The sequence below is a fragment of the Elephas maximus genome, chromosome 11, assembly GCF_024166365.1.
Source record: "Elephas maximus indicus isolate mEleMax1 chromosome 11, mEleMax1 primary haplotype, whole genome shotgun sequence".
Classification (NCBI taxonomy): Eukaryota; Metazoa; Chordata; class Mammalia; order Proboscidea; family Elephantidae; genus Elephas; species Elephas maximus.
In genome coordinates, this window is record NC_064829.1 from 98,992,178 (window position 1) to 99,006,520 (window position 14,343).

The window sequence follows — 14,343 nt, forward strand, 5'->3', positions numbered from 1 at the left end:
CTCCTGAGTCCCTGGGGAGGAGGGGTCTGGGAGGTCGGAGTTCTGGGTCTGAGGGAGGAGGGGGTCGGGGGCTCAAGTCCTAGGTCTAAGCTAGGAGGCAGCTGGGGTTGGACTCCTGGGTCGAGGCCAGGCAGTGTCTGGAAGGAAGCAACTTTATTCCAAGCAGAGGGGGCAAAGGGGAGTCCCAAAAGGCCCGCCTCCTAAGCACCCACAAAATAGTTCCAGCGCCTGGCTGATCCCTCTGTATGGCCCCTCCCCCCGCCCCCAGCAGGAGTGTACCCCCACTTTCCAGTCTCTGGCATTCAGCTCCACGCCCCTCCCTGCTCCCCAGAAGGGCCTGCTCCCTGCCTAGGCTAAGCTCAGTTTCTCCACAGCTTCTCAGCCTCCCTGTTTGTCCCAGGGACCCCTATCTTCACCCCAGCGTGGGGGGCCACTCAGCCAGGCCTCTCCTCAGACCAGGCAGTTTCCCACTCACCCACTCTGTCTAGTCATACCCAGACCCAGAATGCAGGTGCCTTGTTCTAGAATCCATAGCTAGTCCATAGTTCCTATCCATTTTCTAGACTGTGGTGCTGAGGCGTAGAGCTGGCTCTGGGCTTGCCTAAATTCTAACAGTTGCTGACTCTGACTCATGGCGACCTTGTGTGTGTCAGAGTAGAGCTGTGCTCCATATGATTTTCAATGGCTGGTTTTTTGGAAGCTGATCACCAGCCTTTTTCCAAGTCGCCTCTGGGCGGATTTCAACTGCCAGCCGAGTGCATTAGCTGTTTGCACCGTCCAGGGACTAGAATAAGTTAAAAATAAATAAATAAATAAAAATGTAGAGCAAAACTCAAATTCATAAAAAAGGCCAGATTTACTGGACTGATAGAGACTGGAGGAACCCCCAAGACTATTGCCCTAAGGCACCCTTTTAACCTGGAACTGAAGCCACTCCCAGAGGTCATCTTTCAACCAAATAATCCTTTGGCCTATAAAATAAACAATAACACCTGTGAGGAATGTGCTTCTTAGAACAATCAACTATACAAGACCAAACCTGCAACATTTGCCTGAAAGCAAAGATAAGAAGGCAATGAGGGCCAGGGAAACTGCAGGGATGGAAAAGAGGAAGTCAGGGTAGAAATGGGGAGACAGCTTACACAATCTGGGGATAAGTAGCCAACATCATAGAACAATTTATATAAGAATTGTTGAATGGGAAACTAATTTGCTGGGTAAACTTTTACCTAAACCACAATAAAATGTTAAAAAAAAAAAAAATTCCTCCCACTTTGCAGACCCTGAGATCAGAAGCCTTTTCCAAGGCAGGACAGCAAGGCAGGGAGGGGGGTGGGGGGTGTTTGCACTGGAGTTTGCCCAGCTTGCCTTGTCCTAGTTTGGCTTTGGGTCCTGTCAAGGTTGCCCCCGGAGTCCTGGCCGGGTGGCCCAGTCTGGCTGCCGGAGGCCTCTAGGATCTGAGAGTTTTGGTGGAGTATCTTCACCAAACCTCCTCCGTGTTGGGGACAGGTATCGAAGGCGGCGGACAGGGATCAGAGGCAGGGCCAGTGGGCGGGGGTCCCCCTCGCCCCCGTGGCCCCCTCCAGTGCCCCGCTGCCGCATCAGGGCCTTGGCTGGGGTGTCCTTGGAGCCCCAGGACTTCTTGAGCTGTGGAGGAAAAAAGAGGGAGGTGAAAAGAGGCTCTGGGAGCCCAGAGTCAGGGAAAGAAGGAGGTGAAGGGGAGAGCGGAAGGTGAGAAGAGGCTCTGGGCTGAGAGGCAGGGGAGGGAGAAGGTGAGAGGGGAGAGGAGGTGATGGGGGGAGAGGAAGTGAGAGGAGGCTCTGGGGGCCCAGAGTCAGGGACAGAAGGAGGTGAGGGGGCAAAAGAAGAAAGTGTAAGATGGAGTTGTTGAGGGAGGGAGGAGATGGGAAGGGAAGAGGTGAGGGAGGAGAAACAATGAGAAAGGAAGGAGGGGAGACAGGAGACAGGTGAACAGAGAGGGAGGTGAAAGGAGGGAGGAGGTGAGGGAGGAGATGAGATAGGGTAGGGAGAGATGACAGAGGAGGGAGGGGAGGAAGCAGGGAAGGGGGCGCAGAACTCTGAGGGAGGTGAGAAAAACACTGAGCGTCTAGACCCAGGAGGGAAGTGAAGGGAGGCTGAGATGGCCACACTCAGGGAGGGAGCAAGGAGCTGGGCTCCCACCTGCGGCTTTACAGCTGAGGAGGAACAGGAAGCAGCTAGCTGCTGTCTGGGGGGAGCAAATATTTGTCAAGGGAGGTGATGCTTGGTGAGGGCGGCTGGGGACCAGGTGGAGGTGAGGACCTTGCCCCTGCCCCCGCCCATCCCCCTTCTCCTCTGGGCTTCAGCCTGCGTTGACTGGGATTCCTCAGATAATTCTCCCTCACCCTTGGGAGCGGCCTCTGGATCCCTCTTAGCAGATGGGGAAACTGAGGCTGAAAAGGGGTGCAGCTTACAGAGCAAGGCCACCTGTTGCCCCTACATGGTCCTGATCTCACCCTCTCAACAGCCCGTTTCACAGCTGAGGAAACTGAGGCTCGGAGAGAAAAAGTCACCTGCTCAGGGTCTCCTGGAGGCCACTCTGAGGCCCCCAAATCCTTCCCCCTAAATGCTTTCTTGTGTTTCTCTAATCTAGGAAGCCAGAGAACAGAGCATTTAAAAGCCCTACTTGGAAAGCAGCCAGGGCTGAGTTATGATCCCTCTCTGGTGCCTCAGTTACCCTATCTGTGAAACGGGTAGGAGGAGAGCTGTGGTCAGAGGGCTGGGGTAAAGGTTACATTAGATTACCTTGGCGAAAGCCCTTGGCACTACAGAAAAATGCCCACAAAAGATTGTTGTTTTGACCTTGGGCAAGTTACCTGACCTCTCTGAGCCTCAGCTTTCCCATCTGTAAAATGGGCATGATCAGAGAACTGCCTCACTGGGCTGGGAGGATGAGGCAAGGGCATAAATACAAATAAATTTGATTTCATGAATGTGTTGTTGTTACTCTTTTAGCTCACCCTGTCCTCACTGACCCAGCCAAGCAGAATGATAATCGCTCAGCCCATTTTCTAGATGAGAACACCGAGCCTCAGCGAAAACAAGTTGCCTGCCCCCTGGGTTCTCACAACTGGGGTGCCATGTCAGTTACCCTCAGGGTTCTTGGAGTCTCTTCCCCAGGCCACCCAGTGTTCACCTGCCCAGCACACAGTAGGGGTGCAAGAGAAAGATGGTGCAATTATGAACTTAGGTGTGGGTGAGTGGCTTTGCTTTCCTATTGATGGAAGAGTGCAATTCCCCAAATCCTTGCAGCCAGGCACCAAGTAAACCCACTGCTGTCAAGTCAGTTCCAAATAGCTACCTTGTAGGACAGAACAGAACTGTCCCATAGGGTTTCCAAGGCTATAATCTTTATGGGAGCAGACTGCCACATCTTTCTCCCCTGGAGCAGCTGGTGGGTTCGAACCATCAGCCTTTTGGTTAAGCAGCCTAAGCACTTAACCACTGTGCCACGAGGGCTCCTTAGACCTATTCATACTCAAAAAACCAAACCCATTGCTGTCGAGTTGATTCTGACTCATAGCGACCCTATAGGATATAGTAGAAGTGCCCCATAGGATTTCCAAGGCCGCAGTCTTTATGGGAGCAGATTGCCAGTCTTTCTCCTGACGAGCCACTGGGTGAGTTTGAACCACCAACCAACCTTTCAGTTAGCAGCCAAGCACTTAGCCATTGTGCCACCAGGGCTCCAGGTACCAGTAGGCCCCAGAAAAACACTTCCTGCTCTTAAATAGTTCAGAGTCTGGACCAAGAAACTGCGTGACCTTAGGCAAGTACTTCCCCTCTCTGGGCTCCACTCTTCTTGCTCTCTGTCAGGTCAGCCACCAGATCTCACCTCGTTGTCACCGTCACTGGAGCCTGACAGCTGGGACAGGCGGCTCAGGTCCCAAAGGGAGCGGCTGGGCCGAGCTGGGGGACCGCTGGGGGTCCGGGCACGCTGCACGCTCCTCAGTATGTCGCTGAGCGCCGGCCCAGGGGCGGCAGGGGGCTCCCGCCTGTCCCCCTCTAAGACACGGCAGGCAGCCAGGCGGCGGGCCAGCGAGTCATCCAGCGGCGGTGATGGGGGGGCCACAGAGCAGCGGTGGGCCACGCGGTGTGGGCTCCGAGCCAGCTGCAGCCCCCCCAAGACTCTGATGAAGGGTCCCGGGGTGGGCGGAGGTGGGAGCGGCCAGGAGGCCGCATACAGCGTCCGAAACTCCCGGCTGAAGGCGTCAGTGATCTCGCCAGTGAGCAGGGTCACCAGGCCGCGGTGCAGGCGGGCGTCACTCCAGGTGAAGCTGAGGGCATGGAGGAGGGCTCAGGATATTCGCACAGCCCCAGCCTGACCCCACCCCCATTCCCATCCTGGTCCCAGGGCAGGCTGTGGACCTGGAGCAAGACCCTTGGCCTCTCCAGTCTCAGCGTTCCCCTCTGTAGAATGAGAGCAATTGTGGTACCAACTCCAGAGGGTTGATATGAGGACAACAGGAGCTAACAGGTATTTAAATGATCGTCTGGAATCAGGCTTGGGTTATACCTGGGCTCTACCCTGTCCCCAAGGTGCATGTGGCTAGGAGTTGCTGGAGCCCTGGTGATGTAGTGATTAAGAGCTTGGCTGCTGCCCAAAAGGTCAGCAATTCGAATCCACCAGGCACTTCTTGGAAACCCTGTGGGGCAGTTCTCTGTCCTATAAGGTCAACTCGAAGGCAACCAGTTTGGTTTGGTTTTTGGTTTAGGAGTTCCTGGGTGGCACAAATACACTCTACTGCTAGCTGAAAGGTTGGTGGTTTGAACCCACCCAGAGGCACTTCAGAAGATAGGTCTGGCGATCTGCCGAAAGGCCTTGGAAACCCTATGGAGCAGTTCTACTCTGCATGTGTGGCGTCACCACGAGTCAGAATCAACTCAACAAAAACTAAGGACAACGACGATGATGCTGGAAGCTAGGCCACTGGTAGTTCAGATACCAGCAGGGTCACCCTTGGTGGACAGGTTTCAGCGGAGCTTCCTCATTAAGACAGACTAGGAAGAAGGACCTGGGGCTCTACTTTCAAAAATCGGCTAATGAAAACCCTACAGATCACAACAGAATATTGTCTGACTCTCTTGCTTTGGACGTGTCATCAGGAGGGATCAATGGCCAGAGAAAGACCATGTCTGGTGAAGGAGAGGGCCAGCCAGGGTGAGGGAGACCCTGGGTGAGATAGATTGCCACAATAGCCGCAAAGATGGACTTGAACATGCCAGCACTGGTGAGGGTAATGACAGATGGGGCAACATTGCGTTCTGTTGCACATAAGGTCGCCGGGAGTCAGAGCTGACCTGATAACAGCTAACAACAAGCAAAGTTTTCCGACTCCCACAGGGACTGTCTGAAGACTCAGCAGTTGCTTCCTAGACTGACTGCCATTTATCAAGCACTTGCTGTGTGCCTGAAACCCTGGTGGCGCGGTGGCTAAGAGTTTGGCTGCTAACTAAAAGGTCGCCAGTTCAAATCTACCAGATGCTCCTTGGAAATTCAATGGGGGCAGTTCTACTCTGCTTCTAGGGTCACTATGAGTAGGAATCAACTCGATGGCAATGGGTTTTCCTCTGTGCCAAGTTCTGGGCTCGCCTGCCCTGTGCTTCAGTTTCCTCGTCTGTAATGTGGAGCCAAAAACACAGGAAGATTCAAACGAGGGAAGAGAGGTAGCAGGTCCAGCATAAGGTAAATATTAAAAGCTGTTTTGCCTTTACTATCACCTGTTATCACGGTGATTGTCACTGAGAGCATTGTTACCGAAAGTTTTGCCATACAGCAAGCCAACAAAAAGCCGTTGCCATAGAGTCGATTCTATCCCATGGAGACCCCATGTGTTACAAAATAGAACTGTGCTCCATAAGGTTTTCTTGGCTATTGTCTTTATGGAAGCAGGTCATCAGGCGTTTATTTCTAGTCTGCCGTAGTCTGGAAGCTCCACTGAACCTGTCCACCATGGTTAGTAGTCACACTGAAGCCGTCTGAACCACTCACACACAGTAAGTGCTCAGTAAATGCCTTTTTCTTTCTAGGCCTCCCCTGGAGTTAAATGAACCTGGCTTTCATATTAGCTCAGGGGGCCTTGGACGTATCACTGACCCTTCCTGAACCTCAGCTTGTTCATCTGTAGAGCAAGATGGAAGGAGTCCTGGTGGCACAATGGTTAGGCGCTTGGCTGCTCACCAAAAGTTTGGCAGTTCAAAGCCACCCAGTGGCTCCACAGGAGAAAGACCTGGCAATCTGCTCATATCAAGATTCCTGCCTAGGAAACTCTATGGGGCAGTTCTACCCTGTCCTATAGGGTCGCTGTGAGTCGGAATCAACTCAACGGCACCTAACAACCACAACAGAGCAGGATAGAGTCCTTGGGTGGTGCCAGTGGTTAATATGCTCGGCCCCTAACTGAAAGGTTGGCAGTTTGAGTCCACCTAGAGGTACCCTGGAAGAAAAGCCTGGCTGGCAATTGACTTCCGAAATATCAGCCATTGAGAACTTTATGCAGCGCGGCTCTACTCTGACACTCATGGGGCCGCCATGAGTCGGGATCCACTCAATGGCAACTGGAACTGGTAGATCAGTGGTCACCATGGACTCAGTGGAGCTTAAGCCCTCGGCACTGCGGCCAGTGCACCGCAGAGTGTCCTTACCTTTGAGGGGTGCCACTGTCCTCACTCCCTGGGAGGTCAGCAGGCAAAGCTGCCGCTTGGATTGTGACACTTCCCCTCCCCCACCTACGACCTCACCCCTGGAGCAGCCAGTGGGAACCCCGAGGGTTCTGTGAGGTCACCCCATTCCGCTTCATAAAACCCTAGTTGGGCAGCAGCCACTGGCTTGTCTCCAACCTGGGGACTCCTAAGAGCCAAACCATAACAGAACTCTTGAGAGAGACTGTGTGTCGGAAGCCAAGGACCTTCAACTGCTGACCCTGGGAGGCCCAACCAAGGGGCCAAAGTCTCGTGGGTGTGCGTAGCACCATTCAGCTGTCCCGGGAGGTCAAGGAAGGCTCCGGCCTGGCTCAGGCACCGTTGGCACCGCCAGGCCGCCATGGTCCTCGGCTGGCTGCTGCTGCTGGTGCTGGCGCTGCCCCCAGGCACAAGGAGCGTCAAAGACTGCTTCTTCTGTGAGCTGACTGACTCCCTGCACTGCCCCAGCACGCACATGAGCTGTGGTGAAGAGGAGGACTGCTTCACGGGCCACGGGGTGGCCCCAGGCTTGGGCCCCATCACCAACAAAGGCTGCCTGCGCTCCACCAGCTGCGGCCATGAACAGCCCGTCAGCTACATGGGCGTCACCTACAGCCTCGTCACCACCTGCTGCTATGGCAACCTGTGCAACACAGCCCCGCGGCCGGCAGGCACTGGGATGGCAGGGGCCACCACTGGCATGGCACTGGGTTTGCTGCTGCTGCTGCTCCAATAGTCGCCATGATCACCGGCAGGGACCGGGCCTGGGCCTGGCCGCCCAGTTTCACTGCTCCATGCACCCCCTGCCTCCACCCTCTCCCCCCATTAAATGGCCTGAGGCCCTAGATAACCTCTTGAGGCCCTGGCTTGGTCCATTCTGGAGCTGCTCCCCAGGAGAAGCCCCCTCGGGGCCTGGTGCAATGGTCTACTGTATTTTGTTGGTTCTAAGACGTACTTGTTTTTGTTTTTGAACCAGATGTCACTTAATGTTGGTGGCACTCCCTTAGAGTCGATGAAATATAGTAAAAAGAAATAAAGGACAGTTGACATTGATGGAGCGCTGATTACGTTACAGGCCAGGCACCACCCTCTCCTTGAGTCCTCACACAGAGCCAGGAGGTCGAGCCTTGTTGTTGTTGTTAGTTGCCTTTGAGTCAATTCTGACTGATGAAAACCTACTCTGCTCAAAACTGGTCAGTGTCTACCCTAGTGCTTCTCACTTCATCAAGGTCTCTGGGCCAGCAGCCTCAGCATCACCTGGGAACTTGTTTGAAATATAAATTCTCCATCCCCAGCTGAATTGGGCAGCCCCTAAGGCCAAAAAAACCAAACCCGTTGCCATGGAGTCGATTCTGATTCATAGTCACCCCACAGGATAGAGTAGAACTGCCCCATAGGGTTTCCAAGGCTTCCGAGAAGGCAGACTGCTACATCCACGGCTGTGGGGTTTGAACTCCTGTGGGGAGTCCCCGGGTACTGCAAAGGGCTAAGCACTCAACTACAAGCCAAAACATTCTAGCTGTTAACTCACTAGGCCGCTAACCAAAAAGTTGGAGGTTCGAATTCACCCAGAGGCGCCTCAGAAGATAGGCCTGGTGATCTGCTTCTGAGAGGTCACAGCCTTGAAAACCCCACGCAGCAGTTCTGCTCTGATGTATATGGTCGCCATGAGTCAGAATTAGCAGCTGAATGGGAAACACTGGGGGTGGCGCCCGGTGACCTGGATTTTCCCAAGTCCTCCAGGTGGCTCTGATGCTGCTCAAGTTTGAAGACCATTGCTCTAGAATAACGTCCCTGGGTTCTACCAACTGAAAGGTTGGCAGTTTGAACTCACCCAGCGGTGCTGCCAGAGAAAAGTCTGCTCAAGATGACAGCCTAGGGTTTCCTATGGAGCAGTTATACTCTAACACATGGGGTCGCCATGAGCTGGAACTGACTTGATGGCAATGGGTTTGGTTTCTGATCTGATTCTAGAACAAGCGGTTCTCAGTGAGAGTGTGTCTGCACCCCAAGGAGAATCTGGCTATGTCTGGAGACATTTTTGGTTGTCATGACTTGGAGAGAGGGTGCTAGTGGCACCTAGTGGGTAAAGCCCAGGGATGCTCCTCAATAGACTAGAACGCACAGGACAGGCCCCACCACAGCAAAGAATCATCCGGTTCAAAATGTGAGCAGAGACACTGTTGAGAAACCCTGCTCTAGAGGCAGTAATCCTGTCATCCTGTTCTCTGGAGGGGGAAACCGAGGCACAGAGAGGTGAAGAAATTTGCCCAAAGTAGTAACTGACAGAGCTGGGATTTGAACCTAGGCTGTCTGGCTCCAGAGACCACGTCTACCCCTGTGCTGTGATCACTTATACTTTCTAGATGAGGAAATTGAGGTTCAGAGTGGGCCAGTTGTCAGTCACAGGGCTAGGAAGTGGCTGAGCTAGGATTGGAACAGATCAGTCGAACCCCAGAGGAGAGGTGGCACCTGAGCAGCCTGTCTGCTGGCCAGGCCATTTACAGACACTCAGAGAGGTGGAGTCACTTCCGGAAGGTAGAGCTAGAACTCCAGTACTCCTGGCTTTGAAGCTCCCCCTACACAAACCGGCAGCCCAGTTTTCCAGATGAGGAAACCTAGGGGTATCAGGGAGGTAAAGGCTCACCCTAGGCCACGAAACAGGCCAGCAGCAGAGCCAGGCCTAGAACCCAGTTCTCATTCCACCTCCCAACACCTCCTTCCTCTAGGGGAGGAAGGGCATTTTGAACCCGTTTTACAGATGAGGAAACAGAGGCATGGAAAGGGAATGCTAAGGGCAATCTGAGCATGCTGAGGGCAGCTTGGGTACAGGGTGCCAGCCGAGGGGGTGGTGGCACCTGGGGTGAGGCGTGGGGGGAGTCATACCTATAGGATCCCGAAATGACCCTGTCACCGTCCAGCAGCACAAACTTCTCCCGCACGTGGCCAATGACCTGCCTCCTCCGGCGGCTCTGGAAGCTGCAGCCCCGCACGACACGGATGTCCAGGTTCTGGGGTGGGGCACGCCCTTGCTCAGGTCCATCCCATGATCCCCACTCAGTGCCAAGAGCTTGGGAGTCGCTCCAGGCTGGTCCCACTTGGGTAGCCCATGACTCCACAAAAGGATCTGTCCCACCTTCCCCAGCACCCTGGGTATCAGGCCTCACCCTAGGGGTACCCCAACTGCTAGGGGTGGCCCAGAACCCCATGGAACATTCTGCTCCTGCTTGTCCAATACCACAGGCATCAGATTCAGGGACCCTCTCAGTCAGCATTTATGACCTGGGACCTCGTGGAAGGTTCTGCTACCCCCACTGCGTCCAGCTCCATGGGAGGGAATGCTGGCTGGTCCCTACCTCAGTGGCCCAGGGGTTCACACCCAGCTGCTGGGCCAGAGCCAGGAAGGCAGGCAGCTGCTGGTGGTCCAGGAGCAGGTAGACAGGTACCCAGCGGCGCGTGGCGGCATCCACCAGGTCCAAAAGCAGGTCTGGGTCAGTGAACACATCCATGACCACAGCCACCAGCTGGGGGTGGGAAGGGGGATGTGAGGGACCCAGGTTTGGGAGCACTCAGATGGCAGGGAATGGGCATCAGGGTCCTGCGGGAGGCTGAGGTGTGCTGAAGGCTGGGAGTTTACAGGCCTGGCCCTGATGGGATGTTCACAGGGGACCCCAGATTGTCTGCGGGAGAAGGGACTGCTGCTCGTATAATGCCTGTGTACGAAGGAAGGAGACACAGCCCTTAAGATGAGTTAGCCAGTTGCCATCGAGCCAATTCCAACTCACGGCAACCCCACGCGTGTCAGAGTAGAACTGTGCTCCATAAGGTTTTCAGTGGCTGGCTTTTCAGAAGTAGACTGCCAGACCTTTCTTCCGAGATGCTGCTGGGTGGACTTGAACTCCCAAACTTTTGGTTAGCAGCCAAGCACCTTAACCATTTGCAGCACTCAGGGACTCTATTCCTCAAGACACCCAAACCTTAACTGCTAGATAGCTGTTACCACACAGCACGTGTCTGCAATGTGAACAGCATTCCTTGAGCTGTGACTCTATGAGCCCAAATGTACCTGACAGCCGGCTCCTGGGGTCAGTGCGCTGACACCCCTGTAGGGTGCTCTAGGTCACTGGGCATCTGATCCCCTGGGAGACTCTGGGTCCTGGGGTGGGAGGAGTGGCCTGTGCAGCCACCAAGGAGAGCTCTGAGGACTGAGGTTGCTGAGAGCCTGGATCCTGAAAGTAGTCATGGTGAAATCCCTGGGTGGTGCAAACGATTAATGTGTTTGGCTGCTAACCAAAGGGTTGGCAGTTCGAAACCACCCAGAGGCACCTTGAAAGAAAGGTCTGGCAACATACTTCTGAAAAATCTGCCACTGAAAACCTTATGGAGCACCGTTCTACCCTGACACACGTAGGGTCACCGTAAGTCGGAACTGACTCAACAGCAACTGGTTGGATGAACTCTGACTCAACAACACGATGGCCTGGGTTCAAATCCCCACTCTGTCACTGACAGGCAAGACTTAATGCCCCTGTGCCTCAGTTTCCACATTTCCTCAACAGGCATACAAAGAGTCCCTACCACGTAGGGCTCTAAAAAACCAGTTGCCATCAAGCCGGTTCCGACTCACGGCGACCCCACGTGTGTCAAAGTAAAACTCTGTTCCATAGGGTTTTTGTGTGTGTGTGTGTGGTGAAAATATACACAACAAAACAGGCCAATTCAACAATTTCTACACGAGAAATTCAGGGATATTGATGACATTCTTCAGGTTGTGCAACCGTTCTAGCTCTCCTTTTCCAAATTATTTCACCACCATTAACTCAACGCCCTTCATAGGGTTTTCAGTGCTTCATTTTTCAGAAGTATGTTGCCAGACCTGTCTTCTGAGGCACCTCTGGGTGGACTCAAACTGCCAGCCTTTTGGTTAGAAGCCGAGCACATTAGCCGTTTGCACTGGCAGGGACTCCTAGTGAGGATTATATTCATTAATCCATGCCCTTGAAACTCTTAGCGCAAGAGCTGGTTGATGTTCAGATCGTTAAATAGAGGGTGGGAAGTCCAGGGGGCTGCAGGGGGGCACCTGGGTCCTTCCTGGGTGGAAGGTGGAGACACCTGGCCTGGCAGGGAATGCGTGAAACGGACGCCCGAGATGGAAGGCGGGGAGTCACGTCAGGTACGAGGTGCACAGACACCTAAGGGATCTTGGGTCTTAGAGCAGGAATGGCGATGCCCAGATCTAAGGGGGTATGGATATCAGGTCCTGAGTCCTGGGGGCTGGGAGGTGTGGACCCCTGGGACCAGAGATGTGGGTCCCAGGGGATATAGACCCTTAGGGCCTGCAGGGCAGGGCTGCGGGCTCGCACGTTCCAAGAGGGCAAGAGTGGGGGTGCCTAAATTCCAAAGGACATGGATGCCCAGGTCCCAGGAGCTGGGTGTGGGGAATAGACCCCAGCCCCCAGAGGCACCCACCTTGCAGGCAGCCTGGAGTTCCCGGCGCACCAGCTCCTTGAGGGATGGGTGGCCCTCGCCAGGTGGCTGGGTGTACAGCTGGGCCCGGGTGATGCCTCTCCAGGTGGGATCCTCCGGCCAGCCCAGTCGCAGCACAGGCGCCGGCTCCTCCGACTGGCCGGGCCAGTAGGTCAGGCTGCCCACCGTGGCCCCATTGGCAGCGACAGTGGCTCCTTCTGACATCCCACCGGGCTCCTGCATGGTTGCTGTCCAGTCTTCCGCCGCTGCTGCGAGGCCCCGGATCTCCTCCGTGCTGAGGAAGGGCCGCACCTGCTCTCTGTGCACGCAGGCCTTGAATGCCTCCGCACCTTCGCTCAGCAGGGCCTCCAGCGCCAGCCGCTGGCCCTCCGAATACAGAAAGCCTGGGCTGGCCTCAGTCAAGGGCAGCCCCCCAGCTTCCAAATCCACACCTTCCAGCACAGCCAGCTGAGAGGCTGCCATCGTGGCCTGCTCAGGTGAGGCTGGGTCCCTGAGGACTTGGCCGTCTCTGGGTTACTGACCGTTGGGGTGTCTCCTCCTGAATGGCTGACTCTAGACAGCCATTGGAGGCTCCCTCAGTGGCCTTGTCAAAGTCCAGATGGCTCCCTGCTCAGTGTCCTGACAACTCAATGGCCCAAGTGTCCACTGACCACCCAGTGTCTTGGGCTACTCAGACCAACCACCTGCCAGCCCAGCTACACTGTGACAGGGAGGCTCTCCTGCCACCTGTTCCTGATGTCTGGCTGACCCCACAATGGGCCCTCCCTGTTCGTCAGACTGACCACCTGACACTGTCTCCAACTGTACTACCCATCAGCTGGCCGCTCTGCCTGACCACACAATCCCCCTGCTGGCTGACCCCTAAATGTCTCAGACTGGCCACCCTACAGTCTCAGCTGAAGGTGTGCCCCACTGTCTGACCATCTCCAGGTGACTGTCTGCCTGTTTCTGACTCCTTGACTGTCCCCAACTAAGGGAAAGGCCTGTTTGCCCCTGGCGAATAGCCCGTCTCACCCTCTTCAGCCACTTCTTCAACTCTCCAGCAGACACTGATTTCTTCTGCCTGACAATCTTGGTGTCCGTGTGTCTGGCTGTCTCTGCAGGATCTAGCTGGCTGGCCACCTGACCAGTTTCTCTAGTCAAGTTGCTGTTGCCGGCTCACTGGCTCTCACTGGTTGACCACCTGGGGCCTTCTCTCAGCCCTGCAGGCATCACCCTTCCCCAGAGCCAGGACCAGGCCTCAGTCTCTCCTTCTGTCAGTCAGGGACCCCACTCCCTCCAGAAGCCCTCACACGCTCTCAGGCTGCTCCAGGAGAGGGTGATGTGCCAGACAGAGGTTCTCATCATTATAGAACTGGTCTATTACCTCGAAAGGCCATCAAGGTTGGGGGGACCAACCAGCCACTGTTCCTCAGGCCAGTTGGCCCTGGCTGTCTCCCTAGCCACAGAGCTTCTTCAGGCTGTCCACTGATCTGGGCTGATTTCTGCTTGAATTCCAGTATCTCCAGTCAGCTGACCATCCACCAGTCAATATCTCGTCCTGGCTCCCTACTCGGCCCCAGCAGCTGCTCTGAGGCCCGTGAACAAACCCCTAGACTGTGGCCCCCTTGGAACCCGCAGCTGCTCCTTCAATCCAGGCAGCCCCAGTGGCTATCTTCCTTCAGGCCACAGCTCAGAGCCCTGCAAAGAGGAGCAATCAAGCCAGGCCACCCTCCCTTGCACCGCACCCCATCCATCAGCCTCACCCCAACCTGTACTCATAACCGTTGCCCCCTCTATGCTTCTAAGTCTCCATCCCCCAAGCCCCTTTCTCTTGCCTTTCCCGAGGACAGGTGAGGACGGGCAGGGAAACCTCCTGCCTGGATTTCTGCGGTTCTTCTGGTGCGCTGCCTCATTCATCAGGCTTCAGCCTGGGAACCGGGGAGCCCAACCCCCTGTGCAAACAGAAGGGGGAGGACTGACCCAGGTCCCTGGGGGAGGTTTAGGGGTGTGGAGCCTGGGGTATTAGAGGGTCCCAGCCAGAGAAGCATACTCAACCGGTTCCCCGCCCAGAGGCCGCTGGCCAGGCTTCCTGGTGGGGGGGGAACCTCACCTGTTTCTACGCACCCTCTTCCCCCAGGCCCCGCCCCATGCGCA

The 14,343-nt window shown here is 55.3% G+C and overlaps 2 protein-coding genes across 2 annotated transcripts; one reads left to right on the top strand and one right to left on the bottom strand.

Moving 5' to 3' along the window:
• Positions 1 to 277: 277 nt before the first annotated feature.
• FAM83E (family with sequence similarity 83 member E) lies at positions 278 to 13,975 on the bottom strand. The gene is made up of 5 exons (XM_049901681.1): positions 12,190 to 13,975; positions 10,077 to 10,244; positions 9,607 to 9,731; positions 3,875 to 4,316; positions 278 to 1,647 (listed from the first exon to the last, which is right to left on the bottom strand). The coding sequence occupies exons 1-5, from the start codon at positions 12,667 to 12,669 to the stop codon at positions 1,396 to 1,398; spliced, it is 1,467 nt and encodes a 488-aa protein (XP_049757638.1). The 5' UTR covers positions 12,670 to 13,975; the 3' UTR covers positions 278 to 1,395.
• SPACA4 (sperm acrosome associated 4) lies at positions 7,082 to 7,456 on the top strand. Its single transcript, XM_049901246.1, has one exon. The coding sequence runs from the start codon at positions 7,082 to 7,084 to the stop codon at positions 7,454 to 7,456; it is 375 nt and encodes a 124-aa protein (XP_049757203.1).
• Positions 13,976 to 14,343: the final 368 nt, after the last annotated feature.

Excerpts from the sequence above, each read along its gene's own strand:
- FAM83E (XM_049901681.1), bottom strand. The coding sequence starts at position 12,669 with ATGGCAGCCTCTCAGCTGGCTGTGCTGGAAGGTGTGGATTTGGAAGCT. Across the intron at positions 4,317-9,606 it reads GTCATTTCGGGATCCTATAG|CTTCACCTGGAGTGACGCCC; the intron begins GTATGACTCCCC and ends CCATGCCCTCAG. Across the intron at positions 1,648-3,874 it reads CCAGTGACGGTGACAACGAG|CTCAAGAAGTCCTGGGGCTC; the intron begins GTGAGATCTGGT and ends TTTCCTCCACAG.
- SPACA4 (XM_049901246.1), top strand. The coding sequence starts at position 7,082 with ATGGTCCTCGGCTGGCTGCTGCTGCTGGTGCTGGCGCTGCCCCCAGGC.